Raw genomic sequence first — 18266 nt, forward strand, 5'->3', positions numbered from 1 at the left:
TCTGTCCTAGACTCAGACTGACTGTTATGGAGAGGGAGGGAGGCTCTGTCCCAGACTCACACACTGACTGTTATGGAGAGGGAGGGAGGCTCTGTCCCAGACTCAGACTGACTGTTATGGAGAGGGAGGGAGGCTCTGTCCCAGACTCAGACACTGACTGTTATGGAGAGGGAGGGAGGCTCTGTCCTAGACTCAGACTGACTGTTATGGAGAGGGAGGGAGGCTCTGTCCCAGACTCACACACTGACTGTTATGGAGAGGGAGGGAGGCTCTGTCCTAGACTCACACACTGACTGTTATGGAGAGGGAGGGAGGCTCTGTCCTAGACTCAGACTGACTGTTATGGAGAGGGAGGGAGGCTCTGTCCCAGACTCACACACTGACTGGTATGGAGAGGGAGGGAGGCTCTGTCCTAGACTCACACACTGACTGTTATGGAGAGGGAGGGAGGCTCTGTCCCAGACTCACACACTGACTGTTATGGAGAGGGGGGGAGGCTCTGTCCCAGACTCCCACACTGCCGGGATACAAAAGGTCCTGAATGAGCTTACAGTGTCTGCTCTATGAGTATAAAATTATGGAAAACTATACTATAGAGAAATGTAAACCTAAAGGTCAGACAGACAAATAAGTGAGAATATGATTTATTCGATATGCATCAATTGGATTATTCTTCTTAATCTTCACCAGTTCTGCATGAAAGCATTGAAATGAGTAATATGACAGGCAGTGTTGAACCGTTTTTGAAGCTGTGAATTGATATTACTGAAGCATTTTAAAAAGCATACTGCATTTATTGATCTGAAATACAGAGTTGGTTGTTGATGGATGTTGTGAAGTGCAGGCTAAAGGCTTTCATCCCATAGGGTTGCAGAATGACAGTGACTCATCGCCTGAGGGGTGTACTACAAAGCAGATTCAATCAGTCACCAAGCAAAACTTGATAATAAAGCTGAAATAACTATTGATTTTCTGGTTAATTAAGAAAGCGTTGATGGTGGTGGTGGTGGAGGTGGAGGTGGTGGAGATGGTGGTGGTGGAGGAAGTGGTGGAGATGGTGGTGGTGGAGGTGGTGGTGGTGGAGGTGGTGGAGATGGTGGTGGTGGAGGAGGTGGTGGAGATGGTGGTGGTGGAGGAGGTGGTGGAGATGGTGGTGGTGGAGGAGGTGGTGGCAGTAGTTGTGGTGGTGGAAGTGGAGGTGGTGGAGATGGTGGTGGTGGTGGAGATAGTGTTGGTAGTGGAGATGGAGGTGGTGGAGGTGGTGGTGGAGGTGGTGGTGGTGGAGGTGGGGGCAGTAGTGGTGGGGGTGGTGGTGTTGGAGGTGGAGGTGGAGGTGGTGGAGGTAGTAGTGGTGGAGGTGGTAGTAGTGGAGGTGGTGGAGGTGGTGGTAGTGGAGGTGGTGGAGGTGGAGGTAGTAGTGGTGGAGGTGGTGGTGGAGGTAGTAGTGGTGGAGGTGGAGGTAGTAGTGGTGGAAGTGGTGGAGGTGGAGGTGGTGGAGGTGTAGATAGTAGTGGTGGAGCTGGTGGAGAAGGAGGTAGTATTGGTGGAGGTGGTGGTGGTGGAGGTGGAGGTGGTGGAGGTGGAGGTAGTATTGGTGAAGGTGGAGGTAGTAGTGGTGGAGGTGGAGGTAGTAGTGGTGGAAGTGGAGGTAGTAGTGGTGGAAGTGGAGGTAGTAGTGGTGGAGGTGGAGGTGGAGGTAGTAGTGGTGGAAGTGGTGGAGGTGGAGGTGTAGATAGTAGTGGTGGAGGTGGTGGAGAAGGAGGTAGTATTGGTGGAGGTGGTGGTGGTAGAGGTGGAGGTGGTGGAGGTGGAGGTAGTATTGGTGGAGGTGGTGGTGGTGGAGGTGGAGGTAGTAATGGTGGAGGTGGTGGTGGTGGAGGTGGTGGTGGAGGTGGAGGTGGAGATGGTGGTGGAGGAGGTGGTGGTTGTGCTGGAGGTGGTGGTGGTGGAGGTGGAGGTAGTGGTGGTGGTGGTTGAGGTACTGTTGGTTGAGGTAGTGGTGAAAGTTGGGGTCAGGTGGTAGTGCTGGTGGAGGTGATGGTAGAGGTGGAGGTGGTAGTGGTAGTGGTGGTGGAGATGGTGGAGGTGAAGGTGGTAGTGCTGGTGGAGGTGGTAGTGGTGGTAGAGGTGGTGGAGGTGGTAGGGGTGGTGGAGGTTGTAGTAGTGGTGGAGGTGGAGGTAGTGGTGGTGGAGGTGGTGGAGGTTGTAGTGGTGGTGGTAGTGGTGGAGGTGGTGGAGGTGGTAGTGATGGTGGGGTTAAGTTGGTGGTGGTGGTGGTGGTGGAGGTTGTAGTGGTGGTGGTAGTGGTGGAGGTGGTGGTAGTGATGTTGGAGGTTGAGGTGGTGTTGTTGTTGTTGTTATTGTTGTGGAATTTGTTTGGTAGTTGTTGTTGTGGTTGTTGTTGTTGTTGTTGTAGTTGTTGTTGTAGTAGTTGTTGTGGTAGTTGTTGTGGTAGCTGTTGTTGTTGTGGTAGTTGTTGTTGATGTTGACGTTGTGGTTGTTGTTGCCGTAGTAGTTGTTGTTGTGGTAGTTGTTGTTGATGTTGTAGTAGTTGTTGTGGTAGTTGTTGTTGTTGATGTTGTGGTTGTGGAATTTGTTTGGTAGTTGTTGTGGTAGCTGTTGTTGTTGTGGTAGCTGTTGTGGTAGCTGTTGTTGTTGTGGTAGTTGTTGTTGATGTTGACGTTGTGGTTGTTGTTGCCGTAGTAGTTGTTGTTGTGGTAGTTGTTGTTGTTGTTGATGTTGTGGTAGTTGTTGTGGTAGCTGTTGTTGATATTGTGGTTGTTTTTGTTGTGGTAGTTGTTGTGGTAGCTGTTGTTGTTGTGGTAGTTGTTGTTGATGTTGTTGTTGTTGTTGTTGTGGTAGATGGTGTTGTGGTAGTTGCTGTTGATGTTGTGGTTGTTGTTGTCGTAGTTGTTTCTCTTGTGGTAGTTGTTGTTCTTGTTGTGGTAGATGGTGTTGTGGTAGTTGCTCTTGATGTTGTGGTTGTTGTTGTCGTAATTGTTGTTGTTGTGGTAGTTGTTGTTCTTGTTGTGGTAGTTGTTGTGGTTGTTGTTATTGTTGTGGTAGTTTTTGTTGATGTTGTTGTTGTTAGTATTGTGGTAGTTGTTGTTGTTGTGGTAGTTGTTGTGGTTGTTGTTGTTGTGGTTGTTGTTGTAGTTGTTGTTGTAGTTGTAGTTGTTGTGGTAGTTGTTGTGGTAGTTGTTGTTGTTAGTATTGTGGTAGTTGTTGTTGTTGTTCTTTTGGTAGTTGTTGTGTTGTTGTTGTGGTAGTTGTTGTTGATGTTGTGGTTGTTGTTGTGGTAGTTGTTGTGGTAGTTATTGTTGTTGGTGTTGTGGTTGTTGGTGTTGTGGTTGTTGATGTTGTGGTAGTTGTTTATGTTGTGGTTGTTGTTGTGGTTTTTATTGTTGTGGTAGTTGTTGTTGATGTTGTGGTTGTTGTTGTTGTGGTAGTTGTAATTTGATGGGCTATTTAGACAAATAAAACCAGATGCTTGTTACCATGTTGTTTATACTTGAGATCTGAGTATATGTGAGTTAGGTTATATATACAGTATATACAGGATCTTGCTCAAAAATACTTTGAAAGTCAAGTTCAAGATTTAAATTTTAAAAAGTTTTTGAAAACTAAAGTTTCCATAAAAGAATGCAGGGTATTTGAGTCCCAGTAGTAGTGGTCTGTCCAGACGAGGCGTGCGTATCAAGTGTCCTTTGTGTTAAGAGTTCTTAAGCCGTTGAGCATTTGTGTTGAAAGCTGAGAGTGACCGGCTGTGATTGGCTAAGGGAGTTTGCAGCAGTCAAATATAATTCTTTTCACATCCCCATCTGATTGGTTTGGCTTGGGCTAACTGCAATAGCCCCATTCCCCTTCCCCATCCCTGTATAAGTTGAACAAAGTTTACTACAACTTTTTTTCCAGAGAAGTTAACATCTCAGTAATTGACAGTCGCGTGAGGGACAGGAGGGGACCGCAAACATGAAGCTGTGTCGCACTTTTCTAGGTTAGTATAGTAACCTAATATTATGTTTCATATTGACAGGTACCGTACTTGGGTTGAACAGGTGTTTTAAAAATGAGTTGTTTGTGTGATGCAGGCTAGAAAGTAATGCTGTTTGTGATTTTCGAGGTTCCAACGTAAGAGTGGGCGACACTGTAGCACACAACTCAAATAAATAGAATTGATAATGCGTTTAGCCTACTGAACTGGTCGGTATTTGTTTGTGTCCTGTAGCTACTAACTGCCATTTTGGGGTCATGTTATTATTTTGTTGCATTTTAATTATTATTTCTTTGTTTTTTTTATCAAGGCATATAGGGACATGATAGTGACAATAATTTAGTAATTTATTATTTTAAAATCTAAATGATACTTCCCACAAAGTCTAGAAGACTGGTATTACTTTTTGATTCAACTCAAACCGTTGCTTTTTATTATTCTGAAAATGTAGTTGATTTACTCAGAGATAAATGTTTGCCCCTCTGCTACTTTAAAACGACAGGTTCTTGCTCATGAAACCAAAACATACACAATTTCACAGATTATTATATTGTATTTATAAATAGCCTACATATTCCTTAAAACATGCGATGAACCTTCGAATAACCGAAATCTAAACCCCCTAACCCCGGAAGACTTTCCCCAGACAAAGGCCAGTCTAATCCTCCGGGGACGTGTGACTCAGTAACCTACCGTGGGGACAATGCCATCCCAGGCTTCAGGCATATTAAAACTTTCTCTTGTTGTCTGTCAGATTGTTCCATCTGTCGAGGGACTTCTCCACCTCCTCCCTTCAGCTGCCACCATATGCAATATGTTTGCTGACCATGGGCCCGTCACAATATAGCCACCGGACTAATTGTAGTCTGGAGCGACGAGACCATTGACGAGCTTGCAATCGGTTTTTAGAAGAAAAAAAAGTTTACCAGCTGGTAACCGAAGAACTGCTCGGGGGTCATTGAGTTGGGAAAAACAATGGAGTTGCTTCTCGAAACTTTTGGGGCAGTTTTTTATAAAACCGTGGGCACACAAAGTAAAAGTTTGGATTAGGGTATCAGTATAAATAATGCAAACATAAGCTATCAGAATAGGGCTATTTTGAAGGAATACATTTACTTAGGCTAGTCGAATCAGTCACGTTTATTGGTACGTTATGATAGGAAATGTGTATGAAGACATATTTAGGCTATACACTGATGGGCCTAATATTGTGCACATCAATAGACAAAAGTAATTTAGCCGTTGTTGCAAGATGTAGCCCCATAGATATGTTGTCAAGCCTGTCCTATGCTGGAAAGACAATTCAATTCCGTGAGTTTTACAGAAGAAACCTATTGAGCACGCACTGCTGTCCAAGGTCCTGAAACTATAGAGGGCGAACGGGAAAACGATCTATCTGGGGTCCTGAAGTCATACAGGACAAGTTCAAACTTACTGTAGCCGTTTTGCTGTGTGTGTGTGTGTGTGTGTGTGTGTGTGTGTGTGTGTGTGTGTGTGTGTGTGTGTGTGTGTGTGTGTGTGTGTGTGTGTGTGTGTGTGTGTTTTCAGCAATGTGATTCTTAAAATCCTCTCAAAGGGTAGATTGTGTCACACACATACACTTCAGCAGTGTGCCTTCACCTGGCTTCTCATGAGCTTTCTCAGGAGTGTATTTCTCGGATCACGGGTGGCGAAGCGGATTTTTGTTTCTGTCTTTTGTTTACTCGATTGTTGATGCTGTTGTGTTGACTAGCGCCTTGCTCTGAGCCGCACAACTGAAATCATAGTGATGCGGCGCGCGCTACGCCAGTGATTGATTTCAGCTCCAATGCATAACAATGGGATTGCAAAAAAAAAAAAAAAAACTGCCTGCTGCAAAGAGATAAGAATTTAATAGAATTTCTGAAAGCTGAAGGTTGGCTTTTTGAATATTCCCTTACGTGCCCGTTGTGGAGAGACGAGATAAAAGAAGCCATTTGTGGGGACTATTCTCAAATGGCTTGTAATGTATGGTTGTCATTTTCACTAATGGTTCCAAACAGCAAACGAAAAACCACGGTGTATGCAACATTTGGGACTGATTCCAAGTTGTAAAATGCTATAATATTTACAGGTCTCTATTTGCAGAATGTTATCCATGGCAAGTGGCCCACACAGAAATAGGCCCATTATTTAATCACTGCCACAAGAATGCTGCAATCACCATTAATACGTTAGTGCATGTGGCAAAGTTTCACTCAAGATATACATTTTATGTGATAGAAATTGACATTTTAAAGTTTTATCATCATGTGTTATAATTATTTGAATTTCAATCATGTTTTTTTACAACACTATTTTGTTCTGTTAAAGTTTTTAACTATAGCCTATTGCTATTTTCCACGGAGACTTACTTAGTCTTCTCTGTGTTTTCGAAAAGCCACTTCCCATTGGTACTCGAAACGAACAAATGATCAGATTCTGTCATCCCAAGCAACACATACTATATATAAATTCCCGGCCCCAGAAATGTCCATTGTGTGAGTTATTGCACAGTACCACCTCAAATGAGTTGTGTGTGGGGGGAGTAGATGACAACTGTAAAGTATGCATGCTTTTATGGAGTATCAAAGATATATCTCTAGGCGGAACATTAGCTCATTCTGGTATTGGTTGTTCCATTGTAAAGCCAGTATATCCTCCTTGATAGAAAGAGTATCGGATTATATTAGATTTGTAAGAAGTGTTCATTACTAGGCTGTTTAAATCGAATATACTGTATATATATTTGTTTTTTAAATAAAAGCTTATAAATGCTAATCAAAATGTTTTCTTCGACTAAATAATAGTGGTGTGTGTGTGTGTGTGTGTGTGTGTGTGTGTGTGTGTGTGTGTGTGTGTGTGTGTGTGTGTGTGTGTGTGTGTGTGAGAGAGGGAGGGAGAGAGAGAGAGCGTAGGCTATACATGCCCATTGAATTATAGTGGGGCTACCTAAAGCCCTGCCCATCTGATGCGCTCGGTTTTACTACAGCTTTCGTGATGTCATGGCAAAGGGCGGAAAGGGGTGGGATGGCGGGGGGGGGGACAATGGCTCATGTGGGAAAGGTAAGTCAATATTACGATTTCTCGCTGACAAAGGCAAATGAAGCCATGTTTTTGCTTACAAACAAGTAACATTTAACGCCTTGATCTGGAGCTCGGCGCTGTCGTCCGAGTCAGGAGGCCGTCTTGCGCTCGCGTTTTCTCTGATCGACATCTGGATATTATAGGCTACCGGACTAGAATATGTTTTATTTTTTTTAGCTGTGACTGAGGACATCGTCCACCAAACTACTTGACAACGAACTGAACTCACCCAAAAACACGAGGAAGACGTATAGGGAAAATCCTAAGGGAATATTTAGGGATTCAGGTAATAACACATTACTATTGTTCACTTTGTGTAGTCTACAAAAAATACAAATAATTAACAACTGAAAATGTATAAAAACCAATGTATACATGGTTTTGTACAACTTTAATGTTACACTATTTGTATCGCCGTTCGTTTCAGCATCGTTGGTATCCTGCATTTGGAGTTGGTACCCAAGGAGGATGGAGTGAATGTGGCGGTGACTTGATAGTGCTTTATTTGTCATATTTCACAGTTTGTAGTTTATGTTTCTGGGTTTATAGGATGTACCTGCCCATTGCAATCAGGGCTTACTTTTTTTAGGATCAGGATATGGCCTTTGTGTAACAGTGTATTTATTACCTTCTTTCCTGCAATGATATTTCCTCGGTAAGGCAATTAGGCTTCCACAATCTGACGTGTATAGGCTATTTGTTGACATTACTGTATTTAGGAGAATAAGCCTTTATTAAAACAGAAACGGATATCTATTTAGCATACAAAAATAATAGCGAGTAGTCCAAATTAATCAACTATGGCGCTCTCTATAATCTCGCTGATATTTTCGCACTTTTAGCTGTGACTCTGCTTGTGTGCGTATATAGTTAGTCATTGTGTTTCCTGCAAACCAACTCTAAAAAAAACGTAAATCTGCATTGATCTCGAAACACCGCTGTTTGTGGTGAATCTGCATCGCGCTCCTTCAATTTCTATCCTTTGCTTTGACATCACTTTGTATTTGAAATAGATTCGAGCTTCATCAATCGCTATTACCTTGCTATTACGCAGTTGACCACGTCAATGTTTTTATCACTATTTTGTAGATTTTATTCTGGCTGACTATCCAGTGAATTATTTAGCCAAACTCGCTTTACTGGGAGTTTGTTAGTTCCATATGGCTGTGTGTAATTAAGGTCGAACAATCTGCGTTGCACAGGAGTCCCAGCCAAGCGTATGGACGGAGGAGGAAAGAGGAGGGGTGGCCATTTGATGTGCAGCAGAAAACAGAGATGCTCCCTTCAAATGTCAGGCGTCCTTGGTCAGATGCGCAGATAAAAGTCCTTATAATGTTATTTTTGATTTGAAAGTCCGGTAACACTCAACGTGCCCGTTCCAAAATCTATTATCACCGGCTTCTGTCTGCTATGTTTACTTTCGCTTTTCGCACTGATCTGGTTTGAGTCAGTGTATGGCATGTTGTTTGGAATTAAGCTGCTCTCTCTGCTTTGCTGGCCATGCGGACTGTCAAAGCACCTGCGCCTAAGATGGAGGATGAGAATGAAATTCAAGGCCATTATGAAAACATGTCCTCTGGTCGAAAGTTTGAACTGCTGTGGCCTACAGTAAATATGCTGGTCTCTCCCGAGAACGACCGCATGCTTTACTACCTGACTACTGCTGCTACTACTACTATCTATTATTAGTATTGCTACTTTTCTATGAGGGGGGGGTTGCTTTGCTGCCACAAAGCAACTATACTACTAGTCCTATAGTGAACATTATAACTCAGTCGAATAAAATATTATATTTTAGTTACTTTGCTATCGCAGTGGCACCAATGTATAAGTTTATTATAACGAAATTGCAGCCGGTCCATGGTAGTAGATCACTTTATATATATATATATATGTTGTGAATGTGCATATATATATATATAATATATATACAGACAGAGAGAATCTACAGTGTGTTTGTTTTCTCTGTAATAGCCAAATAGCCTAGTTTATTTTAGGCTACTTTTACACAATTTATAGTAAGCCTAAATACATGCGTGACAAATATATTTTTTGAAGATAATAATTTAAGAGTATCCTGTGTTTTTAATTGCTTTATATAGTATTATATTTCATAGACCTCGTATAAACTAGTAAAGCTTTGCTTGTTTGATTTATTAATATATTTGTTACTATAAAACGGTATATTTGGATCTAAGTTTGGATCCTGGATGCTGATTGAACTCTTGTCATGAGTTGAAATGCTCCTATCGCCCGTGGTGCTGGCAGCAGGTGCCACGGGATCAATGAAGAGGGGAGTGAAATTAACACGTCGAGAGGAGCAGCTGGGCCAAATTGCGCCCTCGTCATTCAAAGCATATCAGAAATCTGAGCGATAGAGCCAAGGGTCAGGGTCGTCCAAGCAGTCAATATAGAGAGAAGTGCCATTTATAACAACAACCTTGGAATTATGATTGTTAAGCAGTTGGAGTATTCCGCTATGGTCATTTTAGAACTAAAATCTACTCTAAAAGACCTCAGACTCTTTTTGTATGCGATACCGACATGATATTAAACAAGTGTGCCTTCAGATATGATAACTCTGAATGTAGCATGATTAGGAACATACTTTAATTCTTTAGTAATTAAGTCTTATTAACAAAAGTCTTTTCAGCATTTATCAAGAGGCTTTTAACACCGTCAACAACGGTTTTCAGGCGCAGAGCTGTTCTCGTTGAGCCCATATCATAACTGTAAAAAAAGAAACCGGTAAAAGTTTCAGAATATCGAATGAGTATGGCTCGATCTCTCCTGTTGTTTATAGTTTCCTTATGGCTCCTCCCAAACCTGGTTTCCATGGAGCTGTGATGTCCTTCAGACTGCTTCCTCTGTGGGAGACCCCGTGTCCTTCTCAAAGGCACTTTATCTCATTCTGACAAGCATTATTTTATTAGTTTCGTTTACTGTAAGGTCTGTTTGCTTTTGACCTTCTGGAACGATCTATTCTTGACAATTTCTATCGAATATTAATAGTTTAATGTACATTTTTTTAAATCCATATTACATTTAGTAAGATTAAATTACTTTATATATTAATATTTTTCATGAATGGATTATTATTATTGCTGTTGTTGTTATTAATATGTGCGTGCAGCTTGTATGCTTTTATGTTTGTACAGAACTTATCATTTCTCCACTTTTGTTAAGAGCCTTGTCTAGGTCGCCAGTAATCATACAAAGTTATCTCTAAATCCTGCTTAACTCTACCAGGGGTGTACAGCTGGCCCATTTTGGATTATTGTAACAGCATACTCTGGTATTTAATCTAACTATGGATTTAGTATCTGTCTTTGCTCCAATCTCCCCCCAAATGTTATTACCCCATATTTATTTTCTGCTAAATGTGATTTGTCTGAGTTTGTCTCTAGCTAGATAGTTTGTCACTATCCTGGAAAAATATATATATCTTTGCGATTTGAAAAGGCCATGTCCCCCAGTTGAAGATTGTATTTTCATTCCTTCAGTCATTGTACATTTTCATTCACTTGCCTTTCTCTGCTGTCTCTGAAATGAACGTCCCCTGACAACCAATTAATTGTCAACTTTTCATCTCTCTCACTACTAAATGACGAGATGGCAGTAATTGAATTCACAGTGAACATCACCTGATCTCCTGCTTTTTAAACTGATATTCTCCTTTAAAAACAGGGTGAGTGGGCTTTAGCAAGGAGCAAGCCTTTCCAGGACGGATGTCAGGCCTTAGTTATTATTGACTAAAGGATTAGATATGATGAGGGAGAAAGTTATAGATGCAGAAATATCATACCCCAAAGACATTCTAATCTCTCACAATTACAATATCAGGGAGGTTAGCATTGTGCGTATGTAACTTTCTCACTCATCATTATTCAGGATTATCCGTAATCATGGTAGCATCCACATTAATCTAGAAGTGTTGAATCCTATTCCTATATACAATAAAAGTGACTCCATAATGACACAATATATTATTTACCATTCATTCTATTGGGCACAAAATAATCTGAAATTACAGCCAAATCAAACAGCAAGTTTGTAGAGTCACAAGCTTGAAGTAATCATTGTGTGCTAGGAATATGGGAACAAATACAACACTTTTGACTACTTTAATACACATATAAGTGAATTAGTCCCAATACTTTTGGTCCTCTAAAATGGAGGGAATATGTGCAAAAATTGCTGTAATTTCTAAACGATTTCATCCAATATGGATGAATATACCCTCAAATTAAAGCTGTCAGTCTGCAACTTTAACCTCCTAGTCATTGTATAATTTCAAACCTGAAGTGCTGGAGTACAGAGCCAAAACAACAACAACAATTGTCACTGTCCCCATACTTTTGGAGCTCTCTGTATGTTTCCCCACGCCAACAAAGCCCTTTGACTTTAACTGAGATGGAGATGAACAGTATTATTGTTGTCATCACTTTTGTAAGGAGGAAGGAAAGTTGATAAAGAAGCATTTTGTTGGGGTGCGTTGGGTTGTGCTGTGCTGTGTTGGGGTGCGTTGGGTTGTGCTGTGTTGGGGTGCGTTGGGTTGTGCTGGGGTGCGTTGGGTTGTGCTGTGTTGGGGTGCGTTGGGTTGTGCTGTGTTGTGTTGTGCTGGGGTGCGTTGGGTTGTGCTGTGTTGGGGTGCGTTGGGTTGTGCTGTGTTGAGGTGCGTTGGGTTGTGCTGTGTTGGGGTGCTTTGGGTGTTGCTGTGTTGTGCTGGGGTGGGTTGGGTTGGGTTGTGCTGGGGTGCTTTGGGTGTTGCTGTGTTGTGCTGGGGTGGGTTTGGTTGTGCTGGGGTGCGTTGGGTTATGCTGTGTTGTGCTGGGGTGCGTTGGGTTGTGCTGGGGTGTGTTGGGGTGCGTTGGGTTGTGCTGTGTTGTGCTGGGGTGTGTTGGGTTGTGCTGTGTTGTGTTGGGGTGCGTTGGGTTGTGCTGTGTTGTGGTGCGTTGGGTTGTGCTGTGTTGGGGTGCGTTGGGTTGTGCTGTGTTGTGCTGGGGGGGTTGGGGGGAAGAGGGAGGAGGGAGATGGGTTAAGGAAGAGGGGGGGAGCTCGGGACTGCTCTGACATGGAAACAGCCTTTTGTTTTCTCACTGTCTGTCTGCTATCTCTGAGACATGGAGTGGGCTGTGACTGATACTCCTATATGTTTATATAACAGCTCATGCTATGTCACTGCATTCATTACTTAACTAGACAGACGGTAAGAGGTTCAGGAAAGAGAAGATAGGAGGAAGTTGAAAAGTTAAGAAGATGGAAAGAGGTGGAGAGAAAATAAAAATTGATACAGGTGACAAAAGAGTCTGAGTGTGTTTTAGTTGTGGAACAGTTAGTTTGACTTGGGCTGTGCCATGCCAGGCCGTGCCAGGCCGTGCCAGGCTGTGCCACTCCCTCTCTGTAGGAGCTCTGGTTGCAGGTCTCAGTCCCCATGCCCGGGTAGAGACAGATGGGACTTCAGGACAGACACTCACTGTTCAGGAAATTCACCAGATTGGTAGAGAGGAGACAGGGCAGGAGGGTGTAAGGAGCAGGGTGGTTTGATGCTAGGAGCAAGGTGGTTTGATGCTAGGAGCAGGGTGGTTTGATGCTAGGAGCAGGGTGGTTTGATGCTAGGAGCAGGGTGGTTTGATGCTAGGAGCAGGGTGGTTTAATGCTAAGAACAGGGTGGTTTGATGCTAAGAGCTGGGTGGTTGGGTGCTAGGAGCAGGGTGGTTTGATGCTAGGAGCAGGGTGGTTGGGTGCTAGGACCAGGGTGGTTTGATGCTAGGAGCAGGGTGGTTGGGTGCTAAGAGCAGGGTGGTTGGGTGCTAAGAGCAGGGTGATTGGATGCTAGGAGCAGGGTGGTTGGGTGCTAAGTGCAGGGTGGTTGCGTGCTAAGAGCAGGGTGGTTTGATGCTAAGAGCAGGGTGGTTGGGTGCTAAGAGCAGGGTGGTTGGGTGCTAAGAGCAGGGTGGTTTGATGCTAAGAGCAGGGTGGTTGGGTGCTAAGAGCAGGGTGGTTGGGTGCTAAGAGCAGGGTGGTTTGATGCTAAGAGCAGGGTGGTTGGGTGCTAAGAGCAGGGTGGTTTGATGCTAAGAGCAGGGTGGTTGGGTGCTAGGAGCAGGGTGGTTTGATGCTAGGAGCAGAGTGGTTGGGTGCTAGTTTATTTACCCTCTGGCCACATTGAAGACACTAAGAGTAGTACATATTTGCATTATCTTACATGTTTGCAGGTCAGGGTTTCATTAGTGAGCTGTGACAGTTTGATCTTTTTTTCTCAAATCATTGTTTTCCTTCACATTCTGTGAAGGTCTATGCTCTCATCATTTAAGACATTTCAGAACCACATGTCTGTGGACAGTTCCACAGTGGATCAATCATTTCAGTCATAGCTCCAACAACTGCAAGAATAGAAACCGTTTTTTAACTAATAGTTTAGCTTGTTTCTATTCCGTAATGTGTGATGAATGGAATAGCTATTACCTTGATGAAAAAAAGAGAAAAAAGCTCTTGATTTATGGATGATTCATTATTTACTGACCCCCTCCCCCCACCTTGCTCATATGCACCCAACTACTGAAAAGCTCAATACAAATGTGATTGATTCGAATAGCAGACTGACAGAGACTCCAGCTGGGGCACTTTGGGGGCATACTGACGTGTGTGTGTGCTCTGTTTCTTTAGTGCCTGGAGTATGTTTGAGTGCCCCACCCCGTCTCAACCTACCCTACCCCACCCCCTCTCTATCACCCTCCCCCTTCACCTCTCCATCACCCTCCCCACCCCTCTCCATCACCCTCCCCCACCCCTCCCCACCCCCTCTCCATAACCCCCCCACCCACTCTCCATCACCCTCCCCCTTCACCTCTCCATCACCGTCCCCACCTCCTCTCCCTCCCCCTCCTCCTCCTTCTCCTCTTTATCACCTTCCCCCTCCCCCTTCTCCTATCCATCACCCTCTACCTCCCCCACCCACTCTCCATCACCCTCCTCTCCTCACCCTCCTCCTCACTCTCCTCCACCTCCTCCTCACCCTCTTTACCCTATTCCTCCTCCCACCCCTCCTCCTCGTTTCTCTGCTTGTGCTGTTATTTAAAATGACTCTTTCTTCTTTTCTCCTATATTGCCCCCCCCCTCTCTCTTTCGGCTGGTTCAGAAAATGAGTTTCGGGGTGAGCTCCTGAATCAGCGGTGGACGCGAGGCGAGAGGATCAGCCGCTGCCAGCCCGCACAGAGACTGCAGAGCGGACCAATCAAAGTGAGTTACAGAGCACAGCACTTTATTTCTGATTTCTGAGCACTTCAACACCGCCCAGCAAAAGGGAAGGTGGGGGGGGGTGGAGGAGGATGAGGGGGTGGAGGATGGGGAGGGAGGAGGGGGGGGTGCTGGAGGGAGGAGGAGGTTCAAGGGGGGAGTGAAGGGGGAGTGGAGGAGGGAGGAGGAGGTAGGGTGGAGGAGGTTCAAGGGGGGAATGAAGGGGGAGGGGGGTGGAGGAGGGGGGAGGGAGGGGTTGCTCGACAAGCGTGCTGGACAGTGCACTTCAGGCAAACAAATCAAACAGCACATCAAATCCTCTCTCCTGCCTGCCCAGCCTATAGCACAGCTCAGCACAGTTCAGCTCAGCAAAGCTCAGCATTTTACTTCCACAGAGTTCACTTTAGAGCATTTTGTTTTTGCCATCAGACAGAACATCTCAAGAGGATGTCCTTGAGCTGCTTTGATTTTTCACCGATATTCCCCCTCATCAGCATAAAATAAAACATCTTTCCCTCTTTCTTTCTTTCTTTCTTTCTTTCTCTCTCTCTCTCTCTCTCTCTCTCCCACTATTATGACTGCTCCTCTCTGTGTGGATATTTTTTTTTTACTTTGTATTTTAACCTGAATTTATACACATATTACAGTTTTTCTTGATTGCTAAGACACTTTTAATGAAACCGGGGTCCACTTCATTTCCATCATAACCATATTCTTCTTTGTTAAACTGTAATTTGTCATTGCTTTCACATACAATGCAAATTCTATGCACATTTTTGCTAAATAGTAAACACAACTCTCTACAAAAGTTTAGTAAATCATGACAAATAACATGAAAACATTTGGTCACAGATGATAGAAAATAACTCCCATGAATGTGAACCTCTTCTGCACGAGTGCAAAACGTATCAGTCAGCAATCAGTCCTTATTCATGCATAAAAGAGGTCACCTCTGAGTTGCTGTTTGCAAGAGTGGACCGAGTAAGAGGTCAAGGGGAGGAGAGGTCAAGGGGAGGAGAGGTAGAGGGACCCATAGAGGAAGAGAGTTCAGCTCTCAGTTCAAATGGAAAAAGGTTCAAGCTTTTTGTTTCTGGATATTCTTGAGTGATATTGTTTCTGAATTGGTCATCTTTGGTAAAATCATTTTTGGGAGAAAAAAATAATACAGGCCATGCTGTTATGTTTACTTGCCTTTTATGGTGCATACTATACTTATAGTAACAACAAATGGCCCAGACATGCAGAGGGTTAACCATGTTAGGGTATATTGATCGTTGTAGTTACTATTTATTGGGCCATTGTGTAACGAGTGATTGAAATAACTTTTGATTAGATAACAAGTTGTATGTTTTGTCGGAGGTCGTTGATTTGGTGTAATTTATTTCATGATTTGATAGTCTTAATGCATAAAAAAAAATCTCATGTTTCATTTTGGCCAATGTGTTTCAGTGTGGGGCTGGAGGTGAATAAAAATAAAAGGGAATTCTGTTTGGACAAAGGTGCACAACTAATAAAGATGAAATGTAACAAAGTGGAGGGATGGAGGGAGGAATGAAGGAAAGGGAGAGAAAGAGGAAGATGGTGTTGTCCTCTGGGTCTAGTTAAAGCTGTTTAGCTACCCTCTGAAGGCCAGGGTTCATCAGAAAGGATGGCTTTTATTGATTTGGTTTGATTTCTTGAAGTGGAGTAGCAGTTACAAGCTATGCTTTAAATCGAAACAGTGAATCATTTAAAACAGATTTCCTCATTCTGGATTGGAATCGGTGCTGAAAAGACTTCATTCAGAGTAAGAGATGAGGAATGGAGAGCGAGGATGTCTGATAAAACACCAACTCACGAGTGTGTAACACAGTTGGTTTTAGTAGTACCTCCTCCTCCACGGTGTGAATGATTCACATGAGCCCGGCTGGGGCTCAACACGTAGTAGTGACTGCTTGGTCCAGGAACCCGGGCCGCTCTAATTGGCAGTTGCTGTCCGCAGGTAATTTTTGAGATGTCAGTCTTCCTTGCTGGTTGCCTAGTGAACGCGGCTCTCCTGGTTCCCTCTCTGCTTGTAAACGTGAAAATGAATAAAAGACTGATTTATGTGCACCAGGGGAAGAGGGGTGACCTTCTCTGTGAAGTCATTGCCCCCAGCCAGCAATTTACATATAGCTGTCAGAATGCAGAGCAGAGATGGCCTTCCTGGCTGTACGGCACACAAAGAGGGACATAATTGATAATGTAACACAGTCTGTAGGGATGCAAAGCGCTCCTTCATGAGCTACTCTGGTAAAACCCACACCTTCTCCTCTCTCGCTGCAGGGAGAAAAGAGCATCTGGGCACCATATACATTTCTCATTCAAAGAATGTAATTAAAAAAACAACACAGGCAAAGGATAGGTTTGAACATACATTAAAAAAAATAAGCCCTTTGAAAATGTGGTGAATCGCCAGCCTCATTCCGCTCTGGATTCATTCAGTGACTTTGTGTTCATATAAAATTAATGAGGTGGTATAAAATAAAATAAAAACTGAACTCAGATGTGCTTACCTATTTAAATGTGTGTAGCTATGGTTACTGCAAACATGAAAGCAATAGGGGCTCCTTTCAATCCCGTTTGATTCATGTGATGACTATCGACGTGGGAAGAAGCAGAAAACAAGACAGGAGAAACCGAAGAGTGTACAGGCTCATCATTGATAAGACACAGCCAACACAGTGAATCTCTTTAGGGCTGCCTCATTTGTTCCCCCCCCCCCCTCCCCCTCCGGGTCACATGGGTCATGAAGAGTAAGGAGAGGCTAGGCTAATACACAGTCCCCATTTTCTGTCCAGTGAAAGAGACAAAACAAACTGTGTTCATTAGCTTCTCGTGGCTTTTTGATCCCCTGTAAAACTTTCCACTCATGCCACACACAGGCCCGTGAGTTGAGCACAGAGAGCAAACTACACCCTTTAGTTTGGGGCACAAAGCCGGCTTGTTGCACGGGTGCACATTAGCAGTGCCTGATCAAAAGCCCAGGGGCCAGGGGAGGAGGGAGGGCTGGGGCCGGGCCCCGGGCTCCACACTGCACCTGTACCTCCGGATAAGCACGAGACGCAGAACACAGGGCTCCCCACCCAAAAAACACAACACACTTCTTATGCCCCCTCTCTCCTCTCCCTTTTCAAAAGTAGCTCTATTAGCAGGAAGTGCCTTTGCCAATCACAGAAAAAGAACGAGAAAAAAGAGACAGAGATGTTTGAATTCACTGTGGCCCTGCCAACTTCACCACTGACTGAGACAAAGCAGCTAATGCTGAAGCGAGGGGAGGGGAGGACAGGGGATCGCATGGGGAGGGGGAGAGGACAGGGGAGAGCGCAGGGAGACAGGCCATAAAAGACCCAGAGTTCAGTAATCAAAGCTAATGTTCCCAATGTGTCTAAAAAAAAGCATCTGATAGCTTTAGAGTGTGCCTGCCTGGCTGCTGAGTGGGGAATGGGGAACGGTGGTACCGCGAGGTGTGGCTGGGGGTCAGTAGTGAAGGGGGAGGGGGGGCCTTCACACCTGCTCTTTTGTGCCTTAAAAGCAAGGCCTGAATCGGGTGAACCGGGAGCGCTGGGTCCCTAAAAGAGCAATTTCAGTGATTCTGAGCAGTCCTGTTTTTGTTGTTGTTAATATTATTACTATATTTTGGGGCTCCCAAGTTGTGCAGCGTGTCTAAGGCACTGCATCTCAGTGCAAGAGGCGTCACTACAGTCCCTGGTTTGAATCCGGGCTGTATCACATAGGGCGGCGCACAATTGGCCCAGCGTCTTCTGGGTTTGGCCCGGGGTAGGCCGTTTATTGTAAATAAGAATTGGTTCTTAACTGACTTACCTAGTTAAATAAAGGTGAAATAAAATACTATGGTCAGGCAGCACAGTTATGATTACCATTCCCTTTGCTTACAAGCCATGCCCTCATGTATGTAGGCATTGCATAT

The 18266-nt window shown here is 44.1% G+C and overlaps 1 protein-coding gene across 3 annotated transcripts in view; it reads left to right on the forward strand.

The window, feature by feature from the left end:
• The window catches only part of LOC135527746 (myelin transcription factor 1-like), a 148382-nt gene that overhangs the window by 95335 nt on the left and 34781 nt on the right, over positions 1-18266 (forward strand). Inside the window, exons 1-2 of one of the 3 annotated variants that reach the window (XM_064956281.1) lie at positions 3810-3997; positions 14220-14320. In XM_064956281.1, the coding sequence (XP_064812353.1) occupies positions 3973-3997; positions 14220-14320 (126 nt within the window). In that variant the 5' untranslated portion in view covers positions 3810-3972. Of the gene's footprint in view, positions 1-3809; positions 3998-7268; positions 7365-14219; positions 14321-18266 lie in introns of those variants that run through there. The other 2 variants (XM_064956282.1, XM_064956280.1) reach the window with 2 other exon arrangements.

The sequence above is a fragment of the Oncorhynchus masou genome, chromosome 33 (assembly GCF_036934945.1).
Source record: "Oncorhynchus masou masou isolate Uvic2021 chromosome 33, UVic_Omas_1.1, whole genome shotgun sequence".
Classification (NCBI taxonomy): Eukaryota; Metazoa; Chordata; class Actinopteri; order Salmoniformes; family Salmonidae; genus Oncorhynchus; species Oncorhynchus masou.